General features: G+C 44.7%; 1 protein-coding gene across 2 annotated transcripts in view; it reads right to left on the bottom strand.

Moving 5' to 3' along the window:
* LOC119168498 (general transcription factor 3C polypeptide 3) overlaps nt 1–12685 on the bottom strand; it is a 223399-nt gene that overhangs the window by 54371 nt on the left and 156343 nt on the right. For both annotated transcript variants that reach the window (XM_037419903.2, XM_037419907.2), the window contains exons 14-15: nt 4665–4745; nt 4543–4601 (exon numbers count right to left, since the gene is read on the bottom strand). In XM_037419903.2, the coding sequence (XP_037275800.2) occupies nt 4543–4601; nt 4665–4745 (140 nt within the window). The remainder of the gene's footprint in view (nt 1–4542; nt 4602–4664; nt 4746–12685) is intronic.

The raw sequence follows: 12685 nt of genomic DNA, 5'->3' as shown, positions 1-12685 counted from the left end.
CTGTTGAATACAACGGTCAGAAGCATGGAATCGCCGCAGTTCACGAGACCGCGAATAATTTTCGCTTCAATCGACCCTTGACAGAACAGCGATTCCAAAACTGATGCGATTCCAAGCAGCAACGAGGAGGTGCCCAGGGACACATGCTTCGACATTGCTGGCTCATTTGTCTCAATTAGCTAGATTGGGGAGTTTTGGCGTGCACAACATTCTGGTATACGCAAAGGAGTCTATGAAAAAATTGCCCCGTATCTACATGCTTCACTGCAAATGTTGTCGAAAAATGAAAGCCTTGCATATGAAGAGAGTGAACAAAATGTTCATTTGATCAGTGAATTGTATTCTGTACGCGCTGCGTTACAGTGTTTTGAATCGTGCAGGGAAGGCGAACGAGGGCATTGAGGCACGTTAGACACAAGCGCTATGTGGCAGTTATCTTCGAAAACGAAGGAAGGCATGCGCGCCTGTGTCAGAGGTAATAAGGTGTAGAACACAAAGCGATGGGCACGTGCTACCACTGTATCGCCTTAGTGAAGCGTTGAAAACACTTGCCTTTTTGGGCATAGCGTTCCACTGTCAGCATAGCGTGATAGATGATACGGCCCTTAGAATTATGTATGCCTTTCTTAGTATAAAGACACACATACAGAATATTGTTGCGTGAAGGCACATGGGAAACTCCCGTGTGCCTTCACAGGCAACAATATGAATGGGGATTAGGGTGACATCGGTCATGTTGTGGTGCAAGTGTGGTGAACAGGCAGATGGAAAAATGAAGTCAAGCAGCACGACATTTATACTTGGAGGACACAGTCACACACATACACGAATGGACTGCTCGGCTTCAGTGAAACATATGAGAGTCAATTCTTTCAGTCAGCTTTAAAACGAGTTGCCCTTGCAGTGCAGCTTATTTGTAAGACAGATGCAAATTGCACCCTTCAGAGCTTGAACAATGAATCTCATGATAGCATATTCACTTGGATTTAAATCTAAAAAGTTATGTCCAGGATTGCCACGTTTACTAACACGATCGCGTTGCTTTCTTCAGAATGCCACCTAGATTCACAGAAAGTAGACGACCTTTTCCCTTTGAATAACCGCGTATCGTGTTTTTAAATGACGTTATCGGTGCAACAGAACAGAACATGTCTTCGTGTACAGCATAACTCACCAATTTAAAGGACACCGCGAACCCCGATTGGGCACCGAGCCTACTGCTGGGCCACGGCTGTTATGACCCGACGAACATGCTGAATGCAGTTGCAGCAGGCCTGCCGTCCGCGGAGTTGGGAACATCGCTCGAACTGCCAGCCATAGACGCAGAACCAGAGCCTAATGAACCATCAGCAGTAGATCCCACGAAACCGTGGCTCACGAGAGGAAAATAAACCAAGCATTGTGACACTACTGATATGAGCAAAAACTGGCAATGGCATAGGCAGGAGTGTGCAAAAGGAGAATTAGCACCTCCCCCAAACAACAACAAAATTTCCCCCACCACGATGCCTCACAAGTTTGCACACCTCACAACAGAATCCTGTTGAAGCTCATGCGTCTTGAAAAAGACGAAGTTTTACCTCGTACGTAACCTGAAATAGCGTCGTAATTATCCTTGCTTAGAACGACGACGTACACAACGTGATGAAAGCTGCTTTGTTGCTATGCTCTTCAGTCTTCACCCATCCGCACGTGAAGTAGCTGTGGCCATCCAGAGACTTTTAGGCCTTCATTTGTTGCAGCATGACATGACTTGTCGAAACTACCAATAGTTTACGATGTCGCCGTGTGTCACGGAAAGCAGCAGATCGACATTTGGTGTAGCCTCCTTACGGATGCGCAGTTCGTACGGGTCGATGCCATCACACAATTCAAATTTCGCTCGGTTACCTACACTAGTTGTTTACCTACACAAGCTCTTCGAAGTACAACAGGCAAAGCGCGTGCACATTTTTATTCACCGTATTACAGTGGCTAATAGCCACATCTCCCAAATGACTCCAACAAGCTCCCATGCGGCGGTAAGCTGCATGCGCAGCCTGACTCAATGTTGACAAACATGACGGTTGCTAGTGTTGTCAGTTAGAAACAACGTCATGTGCAACCCATGTATATGAGGCGATCACACAAAACGATTGCTTTGCTCACATGTGTGAGTACTCATAACACCAACATATGGGATGACCATTGCGAAAACTCACGCACAGCATTTTTTTTTTTTCAAGATTCCAATTCTTTTTTTTCTAATCTTAAAACCCAGTGAGCACTCGTTGAAAAAAGGTTCATCGGAAGGACATGCTTGAGCCCATCTACGTTTTCTGTGAACGCCTCATTTTCTAGGTGTCTATGGCGGCTGATGCTGGTGACATCGAGAGGGTAAATGAGTTATGTCGCGCTTTGGTCAGTGAAGGCAAGGTGCCTATAAAATGATATATAACATGATCTGCATAAGCAAACAGATTATTTGCTAATGTTTAGCTTTGTTAGAGGTAAATGATGCATATCTTGTCTACATAGCGCATTCCAAGCTTTATTCCAGCTACATCTATTCTATATCAGTCACTGCCCACTAAATCAATTGATTGATTTGTGGGGTTTAACGTCCCAACCGCCCACTAAAACAAGCGAATGACATCACATCAATGACTTTCAAGGACACAATGATCATACACCACATGTGTGTTACCACTATGCAAGTGTAATTATTATGCTAGCAAACACACTTTTTTTTTAGAATACGACGTACTGAAAATCATGTTTTCAAACTTCACAAGGCCTCGGGACTTGTGACGTTTGTTTTGCTACGTGCAGCTGGGAATGCTAAAACTCATGCAGCCATTCACACTTTTCCTGCAGTTGGGGAAATATGGCTCGCTAACTGATGGCTTACAAAATAGTAACTGCGCATATGTGAGCAGCTTTGTTTTCCACAAACTTGCTAGCAATGTATCCACAAACATGTCAATGGGCCTTTTTTCATGTCTGAACAGTGCCTCCATGGAGACTGCCGAAGTCGAAACTGGGGGTCCATGGCCTCCAAAGTTATCACCAAGCACTGGTAAAAAAATTTTGCCGGCTCGGTGTTTTTCAGGGTGATTTGCGAACGATGCATGGTACCTCTCAACTAGCACCTGTCACCCCCTGTGCATAGAAGCTGTTTAGCCTTGTGACCTGCCAAAAACATGACACACGTCAAATCATCAACACTTTGTATGGGCACATTAGCCTCTCAAAAAGGTCCATTGTTATCCTATGGTTCAACCAGTGTCACGTGAAATAGTCAAACACACATACACTGCCAAGCACTTGTCACCTCCCCGCAAAGGGAAAGCAAATCACCAGGCAATGTTCTATGAGGCAAGATCAAGGTCATTGTGTACTTCAACAACACTTCTGCAGTCCCTTGGCTAGAAAGGCGAGCAACCAAGTAGGCTCCGATATCCTCGGCACAATAGCCTAACCTCAGAAATGTGACATGCTTTCTTTCCTTTTTGTCACTCCCTCCCTCCCTTTCTTTCTTTCTTTTCAGCAGCTACTTGGGGTTACATTGTGCATAGGAGATGTAGCGACTAGATTTAACCACTGGGCGAAACACTGAAGTCTGGAGGAATAATCCATACATGTTTCGGTTGCATGGCCATGTTTAGCGGCTCAAAATTACTTTTAATTGAAATTAAGCTACTACGTACTCTATAATTCACTTCCCTTTTATGGGCACGAATTTCCATCAAAAACACACATTTCCCCGTAAAGGAAACTCTGAGTAGTAGTTCGGTGAAAATGTGTTCTTCATACATAATTGTAGATGTTCGTGGTTGCGAACACAGCCATCGTCGCCTCCGCCACACTCGGGCCCATGTCTTCCTTCATACTACTACGCTGGGTGTGAAAGAGAGCGCAGTAAGCGCTTTTATTATACAGAGCAGCATAGTGCCGCTAGCGTTCTCCACTCTTACCAGAGCATGCACCGGAATAGATTGAGCGCTACACCGCAGATCCGTCTAGTGGGCGCTCCGCTAGACAAGAGACAAGCCCCAACCATGAGCTGCTTCGCATCTAAAAAACCCTTGCTATGCAAGACTACAGTAAAGCAGATGTTTAAATAAATACTAGAAAATTATAGTTCTTTCTCAGCTCATATTTTGCTGCAGTTGAGCAGTAATCTTTTGAAAAATAAAGACAAAGTTCTCTCCATGCTTCTCCATGATTTCTGTAGTTTATTAACAGATTGAAGTGTATCTGCAACAAAAAAGATTGAGTATTTTGACGCACAAGATTAACAGCCACAACTAGCCTTCCTATGTTCAAATTTTGATGTAGTACTTCTAAGTGAGTACTGCACTGTTCTGAACAATGTCATAAGAGCACCCCCATGGTATTTCTGCATTTAGCAAAATTAAATATTTACCTATTAAGCCTGTAGCATTGAAGCAGTAGTACAAAGACTGGTTATTGAAGTGAGCTATCACAGAGCATGAGTGGCTCTTGACAAAAGCCTGAGTGGGTGTAGCACAGTGAATGCTGCACTAGAGTGCCACCTACCTCAAGAAAGCACTGGTACAGCTCGTCTACGGAGACACCAGTGTCTGCTGTCAGCCAGTCTGTGTATAGCAGGAAATGGTGAGTTTGTTGCTGGTCAAGCAAGGAACATAAGTGCTACTCACTGAATGGAGTGAAGTTCCGCTGCTGGTACAGTTCTCGCAAAGCTTCCGTGCGACCACGATAGGTGCTCGTCGTAAACATGGCTGAAACAATTAGTCCACACTATGTTACGAAAACAGTTCATTCTCACACTTCACATTAAAAGCTGCTATGAACACATTACATATAGTTTGCACTGTATACCAATATCATTTGCTTAAAACATACAGTTACCATAGCACAGGCTCCCCAAGCAGCTCAATCTATAGTGATTGCGGCTTACGGGCCGTCAACCCATTGTCCAATGCCAAAGTCTTCTCACTAACCCTGCCGAAGCCATTAGGCCTAGCATGGTGTCAGTGAGCAGAGTTACTATGCAATGCAATGTTGGCGAGTGATTGTACACAGTTGGTGCAAAGGAATCAAGCACTGAATAAACTTCCTTGGCAATAAAAGTGATGGTGTGAAGTGGTGGCAAGATTTTCTTGAGGCTGCCATCTTGTCAACATGCACTGATGATAACAAAACATCTGACAACTTGTGTACAGAGCTCTAAGCAGTCGCAAAAATGAAACTCAATAAACAATTGTATCGGGCGAGTTGGTAAGGATCCATCTTGCTAGGAAGCGCAGCCACTATTACAAAGAACACACAACACAAGCGCTTATGTTGTGTGTTCTTTGTAATAGTGACTGCGCTTCCTAGCAAGACGCAAAAACGAGTCTAGTCCAACCGTAATCGAAAGTATCTCTGGTGAGTGCTGGTATACTGAGGTGTCGCAGACGCTTACAGCAAGCAGATACATGCTCGGTGAGGCCATCAGAGGATGAATCCGGCAGAGAGCAGGGCCACACTCAGATGAAAGCACAACGGAGCAGGTAGGTTCTGAAGACAGAACCGATGAAGTCAGGCAGTCTTGACCTCGGACGCACGGATCAGAGGCCACAGCCAAACACTCAGGCTAACGTTTGACAGCGGACCCAGTGGCTGCGGCATCCTCCCACTCGCTTCGTGGACCGTCGAAGCTTGAGGTCAAGCAAAGCAGGCCGCTCTGACTCTTGACTTCTGCCAGGCACTCGGGACAAACCGTGACGCTGGCCAGCTGCCTCCCACTCCTTTAGCCCGAATGAACCACCTTGCCCCTTGCCGACTGCCGTGGCACTCCTCGGGTCGACTCGTTGATTTCCCATTGGGGCTTTTCCGGCTGCCTTGTTCAGAAGTCATTGGCCTCTGAAATCTCTATGGTAATTACTGATTGGGCCACTTTCGTCTCATGTTGTTGACGTAGCGCTCTCATGCCAATGTTCCTCAATCTCGTCTTTGCCCGGCTCCTGTTTGCGCACGCACTGCTTGTCTTTTCATTTTTATTGTCGCGCACCTTTTCAAAGCACTCACCTAACGTGCACACTACACTCATCACAGGCAGTTTCTTCTTTTGCATGCTGTTACACCGCTGCTATATGTCACCCTCACCAATGAGGATAACAAAAGCAAGGCTCACCCTGATGCTGAACACCACAGCCCTAGTGCTCAGACACTGCCTCTGTTGCAAAAAAAAAAAAAAAAAAAAAAAAAAAACAAGTAGAAAGAACTACAGTAATAATCTAAGTTCTGCAAGCTGCACTTTTTAACCTTGCTTCTCAGAATCCACCGACAACCACTCATGCCTTCACCTGCAACAGAGGCCAATAAACAAAGTAAAAAGAAGAATCTACAAGCATGGACACTATAATGATAAAGTTTCACCTTAGTGCCGCAGAAACAACATGCCACAATTTTTATTGCCATAGCAATGATATGGACACTCTCAGCAGGATTTCACCGCTGGGTTTGGCATCGACATCCGCGTCGTCATCTACATTGGCGTTGCCGTCACTCACCGTATAAGATATAGATACTCAACATATTTATGTATATGAAACCACAGGATAGAAACATAATCAAGAAAAAAGACTCCAGCACGTGGAACCTCTGAATCATGAGTGCGAGACGTTAACCACTGAGCCATGGAGGAGCACTTCCTTGAACGTTCAAACAGCCAGCTATCTATATCTACCACTTACCGCTGCTGATGGCCATCCCAGGCGAACTATCGTGATTTCAGCATTACCAGCAAGATGGCGCAATGAGCGCGTATTGCCACATTGTCACGACGTGGCGGCCCCGGCTCTCATCTCCAACGCGTATTTTGCACTGCGGAGAGGAAGGGGCGATGCTCACTCGCGCACCCTTATCTCGCGGTGGGAAGGATCATGCGTCTTGACTGGCTTTGGGCTTTCATTCGAATGATTCTGTTGTAGTTACCGGATGCACAAAGGTCACTGCAATCGATGCAGTCTCCATTCGCGAAAAGGGCACGCTTTTCATACACAGCGAAGTAACAACTGAGACGCTTATTTGCATTCATCTGTACCTGTGAGTACGTTTTGTGCGTCATTTATGCATAAGAACTATGGGGCACATTTCTATTTGCTTGCTATTCTGTGTGTGATTTTTGCATTTGTTGCTATCGCGTTCATTGCTTTGTCTTTGTGACAAAGCCATGACTTTTTTTCTCATAAGTTACTGCATAATAACCTGGTGAGCTGTGGACACTAGCAAAATAGAAAATGCAACTGCTCTTGAATTGCTATAAAAAAGAAATGCAGTCATTTCTTAATGCAGGCAGCATACAGCAGTCAGAAAATGAAGCAAGTAAATTATTTATTAACAGTTTCAGGGTTTCTCAGGTTATACAGTTTTTCTTTCACATCACTGAACCTTGTTTTACTGGTTATGTTATGCTATCCGACGGTTAAAATTATGGCATGCTCAAGTGCGAGTACAAAGAGCCTTCCTGCGGCTGTCTTCATCTAAAATGTGTTAAGTGCTGATACGCAAAATCTATAATCGCCGGCTTCAGTAGTCAACGCTAGACAGAGTCGGTTGGAGATGTGTGCTTGCGATGCTTGCGACAAGCGCAGTGTGCTATCATAATCTGAATATTAAGGCTTCACCTGCATATGCCAAACTAAAGCGTAATTATACTTTAAATGATCGCGTACAAACAACAAGTGCAAACGTGTCATTATTTATTGCCAACAGCCGTGACCGTGCGATGCACGAGCAGCAGACAACGCTCTCTCAGAGCGAGGCTAGGACCAATGGAGAGGCATGCTAAAGCAACAAGGCAGGCACAGCCATTTGGAGGCCTTGTATTTAAACATTTTCTTTTATTTGAAGATTCAGCCCTCCCGAGCTTGCAAGTCTCTAATATAGTTTACAAAAGCAATGTCGACAGTTTTACATTCTCATCAATATTCTAAAAACTGAATGGCTGTTTTGTTCTATTGACTCTTTTCTGTGCTCAGAATTTTGCATAGATTTGACAGAAAGTAACGCATGTAGCATATGCAGTGAACGTTTATAACAAATCAGTGCAGTTGACATTACAGAGGGCCGGTACTGTTTTGTGTACTTTCTATCTCACCGATAGTTCATTAATTGGTTTCTTGCGGATCAGTTTATGCCTTTACGTTTCTAAACCTAGGTGAATACGTACTCTTACCATACCATGATCACTGCATCGAATCTTGCCAAGTACTTTTACATCCCGTAAAATGCAAGGGTGTGCACACATAATGGAGTCTATTTCATATTTAGTTTCGTCATAACGACTTTGCCATGTCCACTTACGGTTAGGCCGTTTTCTGAAGAAGATGTTCAAGATCCGTAAATTATTACTTTCCTAATAACTCCCCTCTCACATTTCTAGAGCCGATGCCATGTTCTCCCACTGCATGGTCTCCGGCCTGTTTCTTGCCTGCTTTGGCCTTAAAGTCGCCCATCAGCATAGTATACTGCGTCTTTGCTTTATTAAGGGCTGAGTCAACGTCTTCATAGAAGAGTTCAACCATATGATCATCAAGGCTCGATGTAGGCACGTTCCCCTGTACCACTTTCATCTTGTACCTTTTGTTGAACTTAATTATGATATTTGCCGCCCTCTCATTGATGCTATAGTATTCTTTGATGCCAGCAATTACCTTGTGTATAAGAAACCCCACCCCAAGTTCTCTTCTGTCATTTAATCCAGGGTAGCACAGGACGTGGCCTTTCTCCAGCACTGTATAAGCATCATGTCTCCTCCTAACTTTGCTGAACCCTATTATATCCAATGAACACCCTCTAATTCCTCGAGTAGCACAGCTAGACTAGTCTCACTAGACAGAGTTCTAGTGTTGAACGAAGCCAAGTTCAGATTCCGATGGTGGGCTGCCCGGACCCAGAGATTCTTAGCACCCTCCGCTGTGTTGCAGGTCTGACCCCCGCCTTGGACAGTTGCTTCACAGCCGCTGGGGACTGAGAGCCAAGGGTTAATTGCTGTAATCATGGGAGGTTGAGGCAAGGTATTGCACCAGGGTGGCCAATCCAGCTCTGGTGAGGAAGTGCATTACCGGCAGCTGGTCGCCAGTGGGGCCACACCCCAGAACTCTTTTTTTTTTCTTAACAATTCCTTCATCATGTGTTTTAAGGGAGCACACTGGTCTCAGACATTTTTTTTGTTTATTTCTTCGGTAATCTTGATCAAACTGCACAGGATTATGAAGTTTTCCTGCTTATTTCAAATATTTCACTATTTTTTGTGTAGCTCATCTTGTCCCTGAGATAACTTAAGCTCACCCCCTATTCTTTAAGGCCGCCATAGACTAATGACTATAGATTAAAAGTATGCAAGAGTTTTTTTTTGTTTTTATGCCTTTCTTGGTTATTTTACAGTAAAATTAACCATTCATTTTCAGAAGCAGTTGGAATTGTGGTACAATTTTGATGAGTAGTTAATTAAAAAGACTTGTGCTCTAAATTCTGCTCCCATACTTGCATTCTACACACATACAGGTTTCCATTGCAAAAAGAATTATTGTTGTACCTGCTTTAGCTGCAGAGATATTGAGGCGTCAAAACTGAACAGTCGTAAATTTACTTTTTTTTTTAGAAAAATGGAAAAAAATGAAAAAACACCGCTTCTTCAAAAAGCAACAATCATGGTGTGCATGTTTTGCAATCCTCATGAAGGTGTTCATGAATTCGTAGCAGAGCTTCTAACACGGGTGCTGGCAAATTATAAAGAAGCCTTGAAGTCGGTTCCACATTTTTTTGCAGGTTCTGCATGTTAACAGCACCAAGAACCTGGAATGTTGCAATGACATTACAAAAAAATTTGCACTTCCTGATGTGTAAAAATATTCAGAGAGATACTTGCAGAAACCAAATATGTCAATTTAAAAAGTGAATGTTGTTGTCACTCTTTGGTCCCAAAGACCAGTCTGTCCCTGATTGCAATTGGTCCGGACCATCTCCATTTTAACCGAATTTTGTCATTCCATGCTAGACTGCTGCGCTATCTCTAAGTAAGGGGGTACTGTTGCAATTTTTTATAATTGTATAATACTACCTTACTGCCTGTCAGCTCTCAACTTCACATGACTCGTTTCGCTCAGATGACAGAGTTTCGCTTCAGAATAGATTCGAGGCACTAAACAAGGTAACAGATGTTAGCGTTGACACAATGAATGATGATCTTGCTGGTATCATCAAAGAGTGTGCTATGTAAGTCGGAGGAAAAGTCACTAGACAGGACACAGGCAAACCTTCTCAGGAGACGAAAAATCTCATTAAGGGACCACAAACTATGAAATCCTCAAATGCAACCGAAAAAATAGGCGTGAGGTAGCCAACATCAGAAGGTATAACGTGGAGAGAATTGAGCAAGCTGTAAAAAGCAGCAGAAGCCTAAAGCTACGAAGGCAAACTTGTGCATAGGCGAAAATTGGATGTATACATTGAGGAACAATGTCATAACCAATATGAATAGGATAGTTGAGATGGCACAGGAGTTCTACAGAGAGCTGTATAGAAGTCAAAAGAACCAGAATGATATTGTGAGAAACAATAATGGACCCGAGGAATTCGACATCCTACCAGTAACGACAAGGGAAGTAAAGAAAGCTGTAGAAGGAATGCAAAGAGGCAAAGCCGCTGGTGAGGATAAGGTAACAACGAACGTCCTGAAAGATGGCGGAAAAATCGTGTTAGAAAAACTGGCCATTGAAGCGTCTATTGACAAGAAGGGTACCAGAATCTTGGAAGAACGCCAACATCATCTTAATTCATAAGAAAGGAGATGTCAAGGATGGATGGATGGATGGAAAACTTTTATTGGGGTCCTGAAGGATTCCACCTCCGTTTTATAGGGGTAGGATCGCGGGCCCCTCCCACGTTGGGACGGGGAGGCCCAGCCTCACCGTCGCATTGTGGGCCTTCTGGACAGCCTTGAGTTGTTGTATGAGAACCGGACTCGTGAGCATTAAATGAAAGGAGTTCTCAGAAAATTCTTCATTTTTTCTTTGTAAAGAGGGGCACCTCCAGAGCATGTGGTTAAAATCACTGCTATTCTGGCAGTCCAGACAAAGTTCTGAAGTATCGGAGTAATGGCTATAGGTTACGAGGCTAGGGTATGTTCCCGTCTGAAGCATGCGAAGAGAGATTGCCTGTGGCATAGACAACTTTTCGTGTGGCAATGGAAAGGCCCTACGGCCTGATTGATAATGCTTCGTGATCTCGTTGAAGGTAGTCAAAATGTCCCTAAAATGAAGGCTGGGGGCTTACTCCTCTGTTTGAGAAGCACAAGTCCCGGTGCGGTAAGTGAAGCCTCGCGCCTTAGAGTGGGCTAGCTCGTTGACATTGGGAAGGCCTCCGACCCTCAAGCCAAGGTGAGCAGGGAACCAAATAATAGTGTGGTGGGTGAGTTCCTTGTGAGCGAGAGTTCTCAAAACTTCCTTGCACACAGAACCAGAAGCGAAGGCCCTAGCAGCGGATTTAGAGTCCATATAAATAACAGTCCTTTGTGGATCAAGGAGTGCTAGTGCAATGGCCATCTGTTCTGCTTTGTAACAAGAAGTGGTTCGAACCGACGCCGAAGATAAAATGTGACCCTTAGTATCTCCGGTACTACCGCAAAGCAAGCGGAAACGCCATACTGGGCGGCATCAACAAAGCCTGAAACAGACGAGTGTTTGTGAGCTTGAGCTAAAAGAGAGGAGGCTTGAGCGACACGCCTGCCCGCGTTGTACTGTGAATTCATATTTCGTGGAAGGGGGCACACTTTGATGCGAGAGCGTATATAATCATCGAGCGGCGTATTTTGCACTTTGAGCGTCCAGTGTCAACCAGAATCTTTCTCCCCGCTGGTGTGATCGAAAGCCTGGCAACCTGTGCCGTTTGTTGAGCCTCGATAACTTCTTCAAGCGTGTTGTGGACTCCAAGTTTCATAAGGTTCTCAGTGCTTGTGGGCATAAGAATGCCAAGAATTTTCTTGATGCTTTTCCTTATGAGGATGTTCAATTTATTCCTTTCATGGAGTTGCCACCTGTGCATTGATGCGACATAGCTTATGTGGCTCATCAAGAATGCATGGAATAGTCTGAGAAGGTTGTGCTCTCGAAGACCACCCCGACTGTTGGAAATGCGTGAGATTAGTCGGATGACCCCTTCCACCTTAGAAGTCAGACGGTCGATCGTGCGGCCATTCTGTCCATTAGCCTCGATAATCATGCCCAGAACGCGTATGAAGTCCACCCTTGCAATACGCTGCCCCGATGCCGTGTGCAGCCTAATGTCGATGTCGGCCAGTGGTTGCCAGTTTTTGGGTTTGGGTCCCCGTCTCGTGGGTCGATATAAGAGAAGTTCGGACTTTGCTGGCGAAAGCTTGAGGCCCATTTCATTTATGTAGACTTCAACACAGTCTACGACCTCTTGAAGACAGCTCTCCACAGAGCCCTCCAAGCCACCGACACTTCATATGGTGATGTCGTCCACGTAGATGGCGAACTTGATGCCTTCTTGGTTTGAGAGCTTTGCAGCAAGGCCGCACATTGCAATGTTAAAAAGCAGTGGGGAGATGACAGAGCCCTGCGGGGTGCCGAAGGAACCGAGATCGTAGGGCTCAGACTTGAGATCCCCAAGCTGTATAGTGGCTTTTCTATTCCTGAGGAACGAGCTGGTG

The sequence above is a fragment of the Rhipicephalus microplus genome, chromosome 3 (assembly GCF_043290135.1).
Source record: "Rhipicephalus microplus isolate Deutch F79 chromosome 3, USDA_Rmic, whole genome shotgun sequence".
NCBI lineage: Eukaryota > Metazoa > Arthropoda > Arachnida > Ixodida > Ixodidae > Rhipicephalus > Rhipicephalus microplus.
Note: the sequence above shows the minus strand (reverse complement) of the source record. Positions and strands in the feature narration are given on the sequence as shown.